This window comes from Eucalyptus grandis, chromosome 6 (assembly GCF_016545825.1).
Source record: "Eucalyptus grandis isolate ANBG69807.140 chromosome 6, ASM1654582v1, whole genome shotgun sequence".
In the NCBI taxonomy this organism is placed as follows: Eukaryota; Viridiplantae; Streptophyta; class Magnoliopsida; order Myrtales; family Myrtaceae; genus Eucalyptus; species Eucalyptus grandis.
Window position 1 is genome coordinate 19,086,206 of NC_052617.1, and position 16,917 is coordinate 19,103,122.

Below are 16,917 nucleotides of genomic sequence, written 5' to 3' on the forward strand. Positions count from 1 at the left end.
CTAGTCGAGATTTAGAAAGGAGACCGAGGGTATATTGAAACTAGAAAGCAAAAGTTCCTCCCTCTACACAACCATCGAAATCAAGGCAACTTCACCCAACCTAGAAGTAGGAGTGATTGCAACTCATCCTCGGACCAAGATATATGGCAGCTGTATGCATTTGAATCCTATCTAAACCCATAGACGGCGTGGTATACTTTAACATCAACTCACATGCAAATCAAAAGACGGCGAGTGTAATTGACAAACAGAGAACTTCACAGGGGAAATAAACCTAAGGCGGAATTTAACTACAATACAATGTCAAACATTTCACGAGAAAACTCCCAATTATTCTAAAAATTTAAATGTGATTTAAATGGAGACTACATGAATATTACGTCCATGTAAACCCCATAAACATATTACCCATTTGGAAGTCGACTCAACACCAACCAGTATCAAAAGGAAGCAGAATCGACATTGACCGTCGAGAAGGTACCCCCTATTTTCTCCCAGTATATGACTCGCTTTGATTTCACTCTCTTGCCACATTTCACGTCGCGCGATGGTGCCTACTGCAATGCCTTCACAAAGGTCCCGACTCCAGGAAGATAGATCATCGAATACGGCACGTGTAAAGAGTTGAGAAATAGAAACAACGTAATCATATGACGGTACCTTTTATTGCAATGGGACTCGCAGGACAAGTTGTGTTTTCAGCGGAACAGATGAAAGGGGATGGATTCATCTAAATTCTATCTCAAGTTGTGAGTGCAAAACAAATGCGTACGTCCGGGACGTGCTCTACAATATAGTGATGGTATGGGCAGTTTCAAATGTTGATGGAGCAGCACTCTGGGAAATACAGAATGCTAGAGAGCGATAAATGGAGCTCTTATTCACATACATGTGACAGAAAAAAGAAAAGAAAAGGAGTGCTGATAGCGATATGAGCGTGAACAAACCCACGCTGTAGTAGAGAATAGTGCGTATCTTGGTGTAACAACTGGAACAATAAGTGTCCAATCATCTCACGGTCGGCTAGGATGCCATCCATCTTAGGAGCGATCTCTTCCCCAGCATGATTTTTTCTGCATCGCATACAGAAAATGTGGTTAACCAAAATTGGTTGCCTTGAATTCTTGACAGACTGCAAATCAGTATTTCCATATTACTGCATACAAAATTATTGATCTAACCTGCGACTTTGCTGCTGATTGACTATCTATGTATGCAAGGAGTTCTTCTTGCCTCGCCAGCGCTTCGTACAAGGCCTGCCAAGCAAGAGGGGTTACAAAAATTGCACTAAAATGTTCTCTGCAATGACACCGATCTAGCCTATAACAAAAAAAAAAAAAAAGACACGAAGTTTGCCTGCTGATGAAGATTGAACATTACTCTCAAGCACAAATTCCAGGCTTTAGCAACAAAAAGTTTGGTTTTATGCCAATTCAAAGATAATCTCAAATTGGTGGAAACAACTATTTTGCATTCACAATGGCTGTATGTGAGTAAAATCTAAACCACACAAGCTGCATACCAACCTTTTTCGTAGTGATTAGCTCTGCTTCGAGAGCATCTACACGGCAAATAGCAGCATTCAGCAGCTCCTCTTTTTCATGAGGCATTGCACGTGGCTTTGCCTGAAGTATTTCTATCCTCTGCTCAAGTCTGCCCAGCCTCTTCCAGACTGATGACAGAAGTTCTATATTTGCATAGTTTAGTGCAGTAGAACGGTGACGCGACACTTCACTGGGTTGAACGCTGGAGCCGAGAATATCATGAGCATTACCCCACATGCTTCTGGGAAGTTTCTTAATCACCCAGTATGGGACTGAACGGAAAAGAGTTAACAAGGCTAACAAGAAGGCCATGATCACAGCATAAACACGGGCATTTAACCCCTCCACAGTTCTATTTTCTGCTACCAGAGGATCCATCCCTGCAATATATTTCAAAGATTCTGATCATATGAATTCAGCAGGTATTAACTTCAGGCAGTGGGCACAGCGAGTTTATAAAATGAGGAGTCAGGATTGCAAGAATGGTACTCTACTGCACCGTATAGAATGTGCAGGGATCTGACAAATTTTAAGGACCAGACAGATCTAATTGCATTTTTACCTGTCATGGGCCTAGTGTTACTAGAATCTATTTTTCACCTACAAGTGAAACTAAAATACAAAAATGTCAATACTCTGAAGAAGGCAAATACAAAAAGCTTTCCCTTTTCTCTAACATTGTGCTCTTCAGTACACTTGATATCACACTTCAAAAGAAACCAAAATGGGAACGAGGGAATTCCATATTCTTGAATAAGACAATACAATGTAATAAGGTTCTTCAATATCACTATTTTAGAAAAAGCAGAGGTCCAAGCATAACCAAGCAAACGTGGTGAAGTGTAGCTGACCTGAAACATGTTGTTCCTGAAGTGGCCCTTGCTTTTCACAAGCCGTATCCACAGCTTTGTCAATCATTGGCACATACTCATCATACACCACACCATGGCTAGCGTAGCTAGGCCTATTCATCATCTTTGCCTACATAAATGCCACAATGGATTGTTTGTAAGCACATTAAATTAGATAAACCCGGCAGTATGTTTAAGCCCATGTTAATATGTTTTTTAGGTGACGCATCAAGGTTCTAAGGAAATCAATTTGACAGTCCAATATTTCCTCTCTGCCTGCCATTCACTTTTTGCATTCTTCAAGAGATGACAGGCATAACAAATCGCCATACTTTCTAGCCGTGAAGTCTAGGAGACAGATTATTTGATAAGTTCCACAGACCTAAGAAATAGACAACTACAGCATGACAAGTTTCACCTGTCACAGTCCTCGAAAAATGTAAATCAAGTGACAAATTTAATTGCCACATGCACATATAACACAAGTGATAAATGAACACTGCAAGACATGCTATACAGAACATATGGTCCACAATTAATGCAATTGATATCATGAAATATTTAAATTGAAAAAAAAAAATCACCATGCACAGAGTCTTAGAAGTACTTCAGAAATTGACTATGGTATCTGTAACCATATTTGTGTGTGCACGCGTGCGCGCTCGTGAGAGAGAGAGAGAGAGAGAGAGAGAGAGAGAGAGCACCAGCCTCAGAACCTTACAAAATCAGCTGAAGACCAAAAGAATAGTAATGTTGCATTTATACGTTTCAACCAGCCCTATCCTGGTGCTGAAACATTTAAGGTATTTCTTACTTACACTGTGTGCGCACAATGAAGTTGAAAATACTTTTAACCACTAAGCATTCTACTGTTTTTCGACACAACAAATCACAGAGGTGATCGACTCTATAAAGTGAACACAACACAAAAAACCACAAAACAGAGTTCATGTCCTTTCCAGAAAAGATACTGCCATTTGTTGAAATCTCTAGCCCAAGATCAGAAAGGCTACAACAGAAATTTTCTGTTGGATGAATCGATAAGACTATTGACATAGGTTTCCTTCTTCTTTGTATAACTCCATTTCATAACTAAGTGAAAGCTGAAGGAGAAGACCAAGGCTATGTGCATTTCTCCAATGAAAGAGATCATTTGACCAAAGCAAATCCTTTTATTCAAGGAAAATTTAATTCAACAGTTTTTTATTAACCTTAATTGTTCTAAAGCTTACAATTGCATTTTTTGCATACATTCATAGCTTTTTCTTAACAATTGCAGTGGTATACAGAGGATGCATAGTCAGTGCGCACACTATAAAGTACAAAGTATGAACTTTGACAACACAGAATGCAGAGGATCATTATTACCACATTGCAGGGCAAAAAGAAAAGCTTTTTTTTTTTCCTTGTTAAATATGAGATTATGATTGTGTTATCTTTTAAATTAGAATCAAGCAGCAAAACTTGCATCAAATTATACTCCCAAGTCAAAAATGAATAGCACTTCATTCTTCCACAAAAAATTTCTGTTCGTCAACTCCATTCTCTTATTTCTTTTTTGGGCATCACTTGTTTAATACTTACTTCTTCACAGACTGGGGTCAATATTGGAAGTACGTAGCTCCTGGTTGCTACAGGAGAAACAATTTCTTCCACTTCAGAGCCTGACTCGGCTGTAGATGTATCACTCGTTTTAATCTGCATCCAAGGGTCATTCAAAATTGTTAAAATCAATATAAATACTTAATCCTGATCTTGCCATGGAGAAACTAAACATCCAGTTCAGAGGTGCATTATGATACAGTTTCAGTAAACCATACCATTGGATGAGTTGGTTTATGACAGGCAACAATTCTGCCATTGCAGCTTGAAACGGTCACAATTTGTCTAGAACACTGTGCTTCACCTTTAAGAACCATCTACACATAAATTGCAAATTCCTGTTAAATCCATCAATCTGACAAGATGACAATTTTAAACTCTATGTCAGATGCAGAAAATATCACTCTATGACCTTGGAAATGCTGGGATCTTTCCAGGGGCCCTTGTCAGACCTTAGGCAACCCCCCTCTGCAGCACAAGTGCAGCTACCGCCAAGAAATTCTGGTAGTTCACTGAAGAAATTTGCAAAGTAAAGAAAACTCCAAGGTCAGGATGAATAAATTTTACAAAAGCAATGATAGTTGGCATTCTGTCAAAATTTGTATGGACGCACCTATCCAAGAAAAAAGCGAGAAAATTGAAAGAAGCAGGAGAGTTTCAATTACCTAGCATCAATTATTTCCAATAGTTTGGTTTGGTACTTGTTGTTGAGAACCTAAGGAAAAATTCCAAGTGAGTGCATCTGAAAATGACATTCACAGACCCTGCATAGTTCTTTGAAGGGCGTGAAGGAAAAATATCAACAAACAGAAACATACATGTATCTTGTTAGTAGTTTTGGGATCAAGAAAAGACTTCACTGTGCTCCAGATAAGCTTGAAACCAGGACCAGCATTAATGATGAACATTCTGGAAAGTGTCTGAAATATGTGATATAATTATTTAAGAGAATAAGATAATAAAGACCAAAGTTGAAATGTTAAATGACAAGGTGTGTAAGACAAAAAATGACTATTTCATTTCCTTGGAACATACTTCAGGATAATTGTCACTATCAATCTTCTGCAGCCGCATGATAAGTTCTCGAGCAGGTTTGGTCAGATTCTTAAAGCCCTGTAATCGCAATTAGCAAAAAGAATATGTTTTTTGACAAATCAAGACAGTTCGCCACAATGCTTTAACAGTAGAACTTGAAATACCCTATCCAGCAACATACCACGCCTTGCACATCCAATATAGTTGTATTTGAATCAATATGTCTCTTAGCAGCAATCGAACAAGCTGGAAACTTGATCACAAAGCTCTTTTCGAACTCCTGAACATGGTATTTGATATATCTATCCATGGTAGTTACTTGCATTAGTTTGTTAACATCAACTTTTCCCAGACTTTCAATATAAACAGGTCTTCCCTCCTTGTCAACTCCATGATAACCCTGAGGATAGTACTTTAGGACTTCGTTTATCTCAGTGAAATTGAACTCCTGAAAAGATGCAGGGACATTCTTAGTGTCTTCAACTCAGTAGCAACAGCAAGTAAGAAAAAAACAGCACGCAAAACTGCGGCTTAGCCTTATATATTTCCTGTTTTGGGCATGATTTAAAAAAATTAACATTACAAGAATTTTATTCTTGAAAAACAAGAGATGTCATAAGAAAGACAAGTCCATAATACCTCGAGAATTGTGTCCGTGCCAAACTCTTTCCTCCATTTGATCATGTCTGCCCACATGCATTTTGCCTTCTCAACATCAAATTTCCTTGCTTTCAAGAATCTGAGAAACAAAACAGATGGCTTGAGAAGTTCTAAGGCGGCAACACCAACAGTACATCATCTATCAACAAGGATGTGAGCAAGCAAAATGCAATCCACTGTACACAAAAAAATTTGAAGAAAATGTAGAGAACGAGAGAATGTGACCAAACTGAATAACCAACCATTTAAAAACTAGTTCACGAGAGAGCCAAACTGGAGCAACAAATGTCGAGCATGCAAATTGTGAAAGTGAAAACTCCAATGTAAAATCGTCAACATCAATGAAGAAACATGGAACTTTAACACAACAAGATTTCCACAAACTATCATGGATAATGATGGGAGGAAGGAATTCCCATAAGTACAAATCCATGGGCAAAGGGCTGCAAGTGATAGTTCCGACAGCAGAGAAAGGTCGTCCCAGATTTCGAGATATAAATCAAAAAAGAATAGCCTGTGGCAAAAAATCCTATAAATGCCCTTCTTACGAAAACCTTTATCTTTTTGAAATTTTGCAGTCTCTGGAAAAGAAAAGAAAACTCTTAGACAGATTGTATTGGCAATCTCATCTCTTCAATGTAAATGACCAACGGATGGCTCTTATTTAGAATTCCAATAATAAGAAAATGCTTTCTTGCATTTGGTACTTCAAACACATCAAAGCACAAGCTTTTCAAGCATAGAATGTGGTGATGAAACTCATAAATGCTTGTCTAATGAGCAGAATTAGCATTTCAAAATTTTTAATCACTGCATTTAAAATAAAATAAAATAAAATAAAATAACAAAGTCATTTGCTCATTGATTCACTTCCGTAACAGTAGTCAAGCATAAAGAAAGCATGACAGACAGCCAACAAAGTGCAGGGTGACCCAAATCACTCAGTTTTCATTCTGTTAAAAAGCAAAAGCTCATCAACAATCTTCAGATGTAAACTCCACTGAAATCTGAACGTGCCTCAAAGGGAAAAGCAGCAGGAACAATAAGGAGGAGAAGGACAGATGCTTCCACTTTGACATGCCCATATGAAAAAAATGCAATCCAGTAAATCAGTCCTCTCGCAGATTAGTGTGATGAAGCTTGTACATGCACACAAATGCACACACGAGAAAAAGTTAGGAATTTGACCTCAAGAGCATATGATAGTCATCGTGTCTTGAAGGTAGCAATTCATCAGAAATAAGTGCCCTCCGAAATGCATCTACAGCCCTTAACTCCTCTACATCGCGAACATCCTCAATTGAAACAGAACTAAGGCGAGGATCACTTTTTCTGCGGCCTTTCTTTTTCAGAGAGCGTCTGATTTTACTAGATGCGTTGATCGCTTTCTTCTTCAGATTACCAATCTTTGTCCTGCGGTCATCCTCTGAAGTCTCGAAATCGGACTTCCTTTCCCTTCTTTCATCATGACCAGAGGGACCCTCAGAGCCTTCAACATTTAAAGGTTCAGTCAAGTTCAAACTCAAGCTGACCAAGAAACACACTGAATAGACTATACCGATTGCTTCCATATGTCAAGAGATCACGGTACATCAAAGCATCAAGTGCCGGATTCATCAAATCACAAGATGGTCAAAGAAGAACAAGATACTACACTGAAGCAAACCCATCATCTATGCTACCACTGTACTGTGAGAAAATTAGCACACAGATTATCTTTTACTCTATATCCATTAGAACGAAAGTTTCAAAACTCCGGCAAAGAGATTACCTCATGCACCTAACATGTCCACATTTCACTCGGCAAGGAAACAGGAGACTGTGAATGAATTCATCAATCCGCATAGAAAGACGATATATGGAGAACCAAAAGGCAGTCATACCATAGAACATGGCATCCACATTAGTTGACTGATTCTACCTTCATTTTAAAAAGTGGATTTTCAAACTTCACTAAAAAATTCGAACGTATCAAAAAACAAATTCGCAAGAGGGAGAAAATCAGAAGACCGCATTCTCATGAGCAGATAAATTCATGCGCCTGTGGCAACTTCGTGATAAATTCTGTTGGCGTACTCAACGGTGCAAACGAAATCAGATCATAAAGGCGCAATGCCGTCGGACTCGAAGCCTCGACGATTCATCCGAGATATCAGAAAAACCGCGAGAACAAAGTAACCGAAAAAGAAAAAGGACAGCAATGCCGATGAAACAGTAGAGCGAAGCGGAGGCGGATAATCGCGAAGCGAGCAGCGAAGAGACGGAGGAGTAGTAGACTCACACGTTCGCGCGGCCTGATCGACCGGATGAGACATGGATCGCGCAGTCCCCCCCGCGAGCTCCTCCGCGACGACGACGAGAGAAGCGACCGGTCGGAATACAACGACGCGGAACCAATTCCGAGGCGGCGAGGCGCTGGAGTTCAACGGCGACCGCCCTTCCCCCTCGAAAGACGAACCGGCGCTCCCGCGACAACGGCTGGGATCAGGCGGTGCATGTGCCGCGGGGGCGGTGAAGAAGAAGATGAAGTCAAGGCCGTAGTGTAACGCCAAAGCGAAAAGCTCAACCGACGAGGAGAGAGAAATAGGGAGAGAGAGAGAGAGAGGGAAGAAGAAACGCAGAGGGGCGTACGTTGCGGTGCGACGTTGAGAGAGAGAGAGCGAAGGAGATGATGGCGATGGCGGATTGGCGATGATGATGGTCGAGTCGAGGGCGATTTCCAGCGCTCGCGTGCTTTGGCGGGAGGACTGTGCCCACTGATTTTGTCGCCCCCCCAAAAAAAAAAATAATAATAAAAATAGATAAATAAAAGGGAATTGGGGAGAAAGGAAAATAGAACAATTTACTATTTGAGATGGAAAAAAGGGAGAAAAAGTAAATAAACACCAAGCAGTTGAGTTACATTAAAAAAGGGGTTGATATCTCAGAAAAATCCATAACTTGTATGATTATGACAAATTTACCTCAAACCGATGCACTAATAACAAATTTATCCATCGTTAGTTTTTTTAAATTTTACCGTCAAATTAATAAATTAAATAACACTTAGAAACTAATAAATGTATCATTTTCAGATTTTTCCTTTCGTTTGTTATAATTGTTAATTTAATAAAAGATAAATTTATCATAAGTGTATTAATTTTTTATTTTTTTTATCAAAAATTAATTTGAGAGTAAATTTATTACAGATATATTAATTTGAGATTTTGTATAATATTAACTAAAAAAAAAATATCTCTCCCCGTTAAAGAAGTTTGACTCACACGGCAGATTTCATAGTCGGAAGTTTTGGGATTATTAGGTTGATTATATATCACGATAGAATCCGGAAATTTGAGGAAGATAGCGGGAAAACAAGGAGAGCAATGATGATCGGGAATGGAACTTTGAGTGAGAAGTGAAAGTCAACGTAAAACTTAGTGGCAAGTAGACCAAGAAACGACTTCCTACCTAAACCAAACCCACCCCCAACTAACCCAAGTCCCCAGAATAGAAAAAAAAAAAAAAAAAAAAAAAAAAAAAAAGATAAAAAAATCGGTGGGCAGTGCGTACAAGCCCAGTAAATCTCGAGTGCTAAATCGCGGGAGTTCCCACAGCTCCAACAAGAAGAGAAACAAGATCCGGTTCGTGTCGACGGGGCATTGACATTATCTTTGAGCAATGGGAACCGCCGCTCCTTAACGTGAGTATTATTGATAGATGTATTGTAATATATTGTTCAATTTCATATTGAATTTTTCGGTCGAATGAAAAAAAGAACAAAAAGTAGAGACAAACTTTTACTCGAAGGACAGGAAATGTTAATTGTTAACTCTTTCATTCAAAGAAAGCTTATTTGGGATCCGATGTGACCAATGACGATGAAGTTGCATGTCTGTTGAGCCAGAATGATGCCATTTTGCTTATCTTACAAGGGATTATTTACTTGATCTGCTTTGAATCTATGATTTCGACCCCTAGTTTTGATTGACACAAAGAACCCTACTTTGCAAGAGTGAAACCCCGATCCAACTTCCCGATTTGCTCAAACTCTACAAATTAGCTCAAATATTATGACATGATATCTTAATTTATGAACGGTTTGAAGTAAAATCCTACTCATCGAATCTGCAAACTCAATGTAGGGGGCTAAATCCTTTTATCTAAATTTGTTTGAAAAAATTGATAATAACCCTATTGAAAAAACTTCTCTTTTGTTTTAAAAGTATACAGTGTTAACCATGACTCTACTCTTTCGTTTAAAAACTTGACGTTGGTTTGACTTAGTTAAGGTGTCCATTGCTCACTCCACCATTATTAACCACACCAGCTGCCACATAAGAATTTTTTTTAAAGAAGATAATGACAAAAAAATGTTTCTTCTTAAGTAAAAGTTTGTGCTTTTTTCTTACCTAAAAGAAGTTTGTGTTTTTTTTTTTTCGGAAAAGTGAAGTTATTTTAATCCTGAAGGCTAACTCTATGTTTGTGTCAAGTAGGATAGGCCAAAGGTACTCAAGTAAAGAGTGAAAAGTAGACCACCTGGATATTCATTAGTTAGCTGAAATTATTCGTCTCCAAGATCCACCGGAAAACAACTTTTTCCAAAAAAAAAAAAAAAAAAAAAAAAAATCACAAAAAATTCTAAACTAATACACTTAAAATAAATTTGCCATAAATTATTTTTTAACCACTAAAAATCCTAAATTAATACATTTATGATAAGTTTATCCTCTATTAATTTATGATAAATTAAATTAATACTACGAAAACCACAAATCAATACACTTGTAATAAATAAATAGTAAAACCTCAAGCTCACATATCTATCAACTGTTACGTATTATTTAACTTAATAAGTTAATGTTAAAATTTAATAAAAATTAATGAAAGACAAATTTATCATGAAAATACCAATTTAGGATTTTTATAATAAAAAAAAAATTGATTTAGCTATCATAAGAATACCACTTTGAAAAATTTTCATGCTATTTACTCAAAATAACATTAGTCTGCCTATTCATAAAGAAAAAAAGTTTCCCATTCTTAATAACTTTACCTCATGAATCGTAACTTTCCTTTGGCATGCCTAATTTGATCTGTACTATAGTTTCTAATATTCCACGAAAAATTTCTTATATATTACCGTTGATAAAATATCTGACCAATCGTAAACTTACGTGAAAACTAGCTAAATTTTTGCAGCCTACGTGCCGGCGATTGGACAAAAATTTCAATTTTGTAGAAAGCAAATCTGTTGGATCACCTTTTATTGTTTCGCTTTTTATCCCACAATGCCGAACCGGCCCCATAAAGACGGACCATATAATTTCCAACGGCCCTGGAGCTCCGCAGCAAAGCGACAATCATCATCATGTAATTTTCAATGATGCTCCACTTCACCAACAACTCAACATGCACCCCATAAACAAAACTTGCGATCCACGCACGACGAATGCGGTCCAAATGTCAGGCCGGAACCGATCGACCCCATCATTCAGACAGCAGTAACATGTCGGCATTCTGTGATAGACAATGCCTCTTCACAAAGAGTATCGGGAAATCGAAATGCAGACAGATAAATGGATTTCAAGCCTGGATTATTGACTTCAATAGACCAACTTTCGCATTTACCGTAGCATTAACAGTTGGGGAGTTCGTCTCTATACATATATTCACAGATATAGTTACATACAGAGAAGGCAGGGGGAGCAGACACAATGGATCACTCGAAATGGCGTCCTCATTGGATTCGAATAATGTCTATGTACAGTTTGAGCTCATGGCTACATCTGGAACAAAAACAAACAAGTTCTCCGTTAGCATGAGAAGAAAAATGGATGGGGGAGGAGCGGAGGAAAAGGAAAAAGGAGGGTGGACGAGGGAGGAGTTAAGGGTAGTATGATACAAAAACCTTTACCTGTCATGTGAAGTTTCTTTTAGCCCGCAGCTGGCTTAGTTTGTCCCTCCATTGAGCTGCCACAGAACAAAGGATCACCACAAAACCCATTCACCAAAAACTAGAGAGGAAAAGAACATGCATTCTCCTGAGTTCACTTCACAAGCAGCTGATGCGTGAATATCCACGGTACTTTTCTCCGATTAAGATGTTATTTCAAAAGATTTGTGAAAAAGAAAATTTTCCTAATCTTAGCCGAATTTATTAGGTGTATGCTAACCAAAACCAAAACAAGTAAGCCCGGGCAGGGACCACACCCATAAATAAAAACAAAGATTTTAAAGATTCAGGGCATTGAACGGAAAGGATTGGAGTCCACAAGTGAAAGCTTCCAGTTTGGGAATACATGCATTAGGTAAATATAAATGAATAGACAAACAAACCACAGTGACCAACTTTATGTAGAGGAATAAGACTGATACCCTCCCTCATTTAGATCCTGCTCCAAGAAGGGGAAAAAAAGAATAATTTAGAAAGCAAGACATACCAGCATCTCTGTAGCGCTCCTCCACTGCAGCTATGAGCATGTTGCGCACCAGATCAAACTCTTTCGTTTCAATGCATGGCTGACCACTGGGCCTGAAAGCAATGAAGTCTTAATTTCTTCTTTCATTAATGTTCACTAAAACACAGCTTAAAGTACAACTGTTTCAAACGAATTGTGAACAAAACAATGCTCCACAAGAGGATATCACATCTGTTCACACATCCAGCACACAAAACATATGCACTCTACTAGATGCTCTCAATTCCGTAAGTACTGACATTAGCAAACCACACAAGCTTATTAGACAAACCTATCAAGTTCTGTGAACAACCACCCATCTGATCCAGGGGTCTGTGCCGAAAGCTTGCCAGACTCAATTACTTTCATTCCATCACTGTAAGCCAAATATTTGTTCACTTGTATTGGCACCTGCCAACAACCAGAAGCGACACCTTCACTCAAGGAGACATAAAAAGAGCAAATTGCAGGACAACTCCTATCTACTATCCTTGTCCATCCGCTTCACCGTTCATCAGCAATGCTTCTTGGAATGTCTATCTCATAATGATGGAATCAGTTAATTAACTTCAAGATCAAGATGTACCGAAAGACCTAAAAAATACAGATTCTATTCTTCTTTTTATTTAATTGTATACTGAATTCACTACTCAGTCTCCAGCGCAGGAACAGAATACTTAAGATGAGATGCAATTGATTTATTTTTAGATCTTGCATTCTGTCCTTAAGTCGTGATTGTGAAGTGGGCCATTTATTAAACAGAGGTCATCTAGTTACACAAAACTTTACTTTCGTCCTGTTATTCACCTTCACAGCCAAAACCTCAACTTTCAAATTATGCACCCATAATAATTAAATCATAAATTGTCACTCCTGAGTACCTTGCATCTTACTGCAATGTTGATGGCATCTGAAGGTCGGAGATCAAAGCTGACAAATTCTGATTTGTTGCCCATCTGTGATCAATAAAGGATTAAGCTCATTCATCAAGAAAAACTCTACTTCAAGATTACAATAAAAATCTACTTAAATATCACCCTCTTTTACAAGAGGCAAATCAATTTCTGACATCTGTATAAATCACAAAAACTTCTGGTAATTTATCCTCCTCCTCATAAGCATATGTATGCTACCCGTTTAAAAGACCAATATAAACAGCTTAAATGTATTAAGACTACATCTAGATGTCTGCATAACATGCAATAAATCCAGACTATATTTTTTCTTCAGAAAAGAAAGACGAATTCAAGTAAAAGTATCCAACCTTTGTAAGATACAACTGAGCAAAATATGCCTCATGAACTCTCTTAGTGACCCTGACAAGTCTGACCTGCAGGAACCACGGTTATGACAATGCAAAAGAGCATTATTCTGAACAAAAACCAGATAAAGCATAAACTTACTTCATAACCCATCTTGTCAATCATTTCCTTAACCACTTGATATAAAGTTGGTCTAGCCTGGAACAAAAAGCAAAGAGGATTGTTTCATTCTCAAACCAACAGAATCCATCATTCTACTACAAAGTGCAGAAAACAAACAATTGAAAGAAAAAAAACATAATGACATACAATTTGAACATTCCGCACAGCAGCCATGAGAAGAACACTTGGCATCTCCACTGCAGTCAAAAGGGAAGAAAGGCATTAAATAAGGATGGGGCATTAAAAAAGGATGGGAACATTCCATAGGGCAGCCAGGGGAACTCCCAATAATACTCATGCAACAATGAGCTCATCTTAAAAAAATAAAGAAAGAAAAAAAGATGCACATACAAACGATTATAGGGAGGAGAAGACCAGTCCCATCTTCCATCTTTAGGACAATAGCAGGATGCGGAGCATAATCGGGCAGATGTCCCCCTTGAGGATTGTTATGGACACATCTTAAGTGCCTCCCATCCCTCATTTTAATGGTGAAACCTTCTGCCCCACTCTTCACCTCAACTATACACAACGAATGAGGTATACAAATATCAACAATCTAGACTATGAATAGCAAGTATTTTACTTCAACTAGGGTAGAGAATTACTTGAGGAAAGAACTTACACATTCTTATAAAATCAGGAAACCATATCTAAGTAAAGAGGCTTACATTCCCCATGGAAATTGCTTGAAACTCAAAGCTTCGATCTATTTCAGCAATCAACCAAAAAAAGTTCACACTATTCTTCCATCAGTGGTTCGAACCCCATTCTCAAAATCTTTAATTCCAGAAGTTAATAAAACCATGCTACGTTTCAAAAGAGTATCAGGTACAAAAACTTTTTTGTACGTAGTGTGAATGAATGATGTCAAAAGTGTAATGGGTGCTACTGTAAAATTTATGAAATCTTTTATCAAAGGCTTGCTTAGTTGGAAAATGCAGCCTGCCTCAAGGACTGCAGTAGACCTAGCTTTGAACCGTACTAAACCCTCTACCCCTTTTACAAAAAGATGCAAATCTTCTATTTGCACCTTGTCACTAATATTAGGCACATGAATTAATTATGCTAATCATGAAAGCAATAACACTTTTATATCAAAGCATTAACCAGACTGCGGCTATGACTGCATTGCAATTCAAATTCGAAGTACCAAACTTTCAGTTTTTGGTAGTACCTAAATTAGGTCACAATAATAAGATAACATAGAAAGAATCTATCTCACATATAAAAATATAAGCTTTTGACAAGCATGTGATTTAACATTGTTGTCACTAAACACATATTTACAAATTTAATCAACAGCCCAAGAGGAGAAACCTAAGCACGGACCATAGTCTCCCTTTTCAGCCAAGGATGAATGCCAAAGTGAATGTCATTAAATTGACCGAAATCAACTGCACATTGATGCATGAGATTGTTTTTTAGTTGTCTTTGAGGCTGTTTTGTTGCCCCGTCTTCCTTTGTTTTCAACGTTCTATGAAAAAGAGTGTGGTGTGTTGTGATATTCTCATGTAATGGGATTTGTCAACCCATGATTTACCCTGGTTGAGCAAATAAATAGTAACTTAACTACCAGAAAAAAAGAAAAAAAACTGCCGGCTAGAAATCATAAATGAATTTTAAGAGGACCAAGAAGCAACCAGATGATCAACATCTGGATTCCATACCAGCTTCAACAATACTGGAATTGACATAGTCTTCATCATTTTCATTGAAGTTCTCTGCAGTGCTTCCATTACCGTCCGAGGACGAACTGAAGCTGCACCGTGGCGCCCTGCCTCTTCGAGCAATTGATAGGCGAGTAACAGCTGCAGCTTTGGTTTTAGCTCTAAAAGATCCCCTGCATCCCCAAATTTCGCTTCTAAGAAGCTTAGGCTTCGTAAGCGGGGCAGTCACAGGGACAGTGTAGGCACCAGCTTGCTTCGCACGGACGGTGGGACAAATAACCGGTCCTTGTAATGACCCCATGCCTCCTCTACCAAAGTCTATGGAGTGACAACATTGATGGAGAAACAGAATCACAATAAGTTCGAAAGAGGACATAAAACAGGAAGTAGGGGGAAAAAGAGTTGGTGACACAAACTAAACATACGTCTGTTTCACGAAAAATTCAAAATTTGAAAAACATTTTCCCAAAATGATAATTTGTATTGCTTAGAAAAATATTTTCTCTCGCTATCGAAAATAGTTGGTCCTAAATTATTGCCAATAATAAAAATATTTTCCCTCGACTAATTTTTCTAAGCGACACGACCAATTATTTTTTGAAAAATGTTTTCTAAATTCTGAGTTTTCCATACAACAAAGGCATTTTCAAAAGGGTTCCGAACTGAATTCGACTTCCGAGTGATCTTGAATTGCTACGACGAAAATGCTTCCATGGCAAGCATATTCGACACAACCCAATTGGACGCGCGTAAAATTACCTAAAAATAAAAAAGAAAGAATTTTTTTTTTCGGTCATCAGATGTTTCGCCATTCGCAACTCCCAACCAAAAACAGCGACTCCTGCTCGAACTGCAACATACACGAAACTCCAATCTCTACAGTACACCCTGTCGCCATTAGCAAAACGATTCAAAACAAAGTTCAAACGCTTTCAGCTCGAGCCTCGAACATCGCGAGTGAATCGTCCAAAGCCCTAGCCCATCATCCACACCCAGTGCTTTCGATACAATGAACAAAGACCAATCGAAACGCACCTCGAGCGAGAAACCAGTCGCCGATGCCGAATCCCGCCTCCGATCGCCGGACCGGAAAGCCGCGCGAAACCCGACCCAAGATTCCGTCCGCGGGCAGGTGGCGTGCGCGTGCAAGTCAGACTGGAATTACATCCAAAGCGAGAGGCAACTCTCAGAGCAGGAAGGATCGAAACCAGCAAACGGAAGAGAGAGAGAGAGAAAGAGAGAGAGAGAGTGGAAGAAGGGAATGAAAAGAAAGGAATCGAAGGACCGACAAGCAGAACGGAGGATCGGATAAAACTGGCCGATAGAGAGAGAAAGAGATGAGAGAGAGAGAGAGAGGATAAGAGATTCTTTCTTCTGTCTGTAGAGAGAGAAAGAGAGGGAGACGATATTATTAAAACGACGTTCTACTCGGAATTAGATTGAATACGAGGATCGTTTTTAATTTTATCCAATAATGTTATATACCGATTTACGATTGTAGCCTCGGTGCAGGGCTCTTATTACTGACTGGATTTTCTTAAAAACTACCAACTCGTGAGGAATTGATTCGAAAAATGATGCGCCCGAGCCAGTGACGCGACGGTATTTGAATTGATATAATTATGCGGCTTACTTTCTCAAATACCGTTCATTCGGCACTCCATCGCATGCTCGATGCATCAATTTTCATC

At 38.5% G+C, this 16,917-nt stretch overlaps 2 protein-coding genes across 4 annotated transcripts; both read right to left on the minus strand.

Annotated features, from left to right (window-relative positions):
* Nucleotides 1-635: 635 nt before the first annotated feature.
* On the minus strand, nucleotides 636-8,451 carry LOC104448782 (phosphatidylinositol/phosphatidylcholine transfer protein SFH6). 2 transcript variants are annotated; one of them, XM_039314184.1, is made up of 14 exons: nucleotides 8,324-8,451; nucleotides 7,974-8,170; nucleotides 5,672-5,771; nucleotides 5,214-5,480; nucleotides 5,033-5,110; nucleotides 4,816-4,917; nucleotides 4,663-4,712; nucleotides 4,410-4,509; nucleotides 4,216-4,314; nucleotides 3,980-4,093; nucleotides 2,396-2,525; nucleotides 1,527-1,924; nucleotides 1,182-1,256; nucleotides 636-1,073 (listed from the first exon to the last, which is right to left on the minus strand). In XM_039314184.1, the coding sequence occupies exons 3-14, from the start codon at nucleotides 5,726-5,728 to the stop codon at nucleotides 1,041-1,043; spliced, it is 1,503 nt and encodes a 500-aa protein (XP_039170118.1). In that variant the 5' UTR covers nucleotides 5,729-5,771; nucleotides 7,974-8,170; nucleotides 8,324-8,451; the 3' UTR covers nucleotides 636-1,040. The 2 variants fall into 2 exon arrangements, with proteins under 2 accessions (XP_039170118.1, XP_010060978.2); XM_010062676.3 differs by adding an exon at nucleotides 6,881-7,181 and having other exon boundaries at nucleotides 7,974-8,428.
* Nucleotides 8,452-11,247: 2,796 nt separating this feature from the next.
* On the minus strand, nucleotides 11,248-16,612 carry LOC104448783 (bifunctional nuclease 2). 2 transcript variants are annotated; one of them, XM_010062679.3, is made up of 11 exons: nucleotides 16,262-16,612; nucleotides 15,227-15,544; nucleotides 13,908-14,078; nucleotides 13,704-13,753; nucleotides 13,536-13,592; nucleotides 13,397-13,462; nucleotides 13,014-13,088; nucleotides 12,425-12,543; nucleotides 12,115-12,206; nucleotides 11,589-11,644; nucleotides 11,248-11,460 (listed from the first exon to the last, which is right to left on the minus strand). In XM_010062679.3, the coding sequence occupies exons 2-10, from the start codon at nucleotides 15,525-15,527 to the stop codon at nucleotides 11,592-11,594; spliced, it is 984 nt and encodes a 327-aa protein (XP_010060981.1). In that variant the 5' UTR covers nucleotides 15,528-15,544; nucleotides 16,262-16,612; the 3' UTR covers nucleotides 11,248-11,460; nucleotides 11,589-11,591. The 2 variants fall into 2 exon arrangements, with proteins under 2 accessions (XP_010060981.1, XP_010060980.1); XM_010062678.3 differs by having other exon boundaries at nucleotides 11,583-11,644.
* Nucleotides 16,613-16,917: the final 305 nt, after the last annotated feature.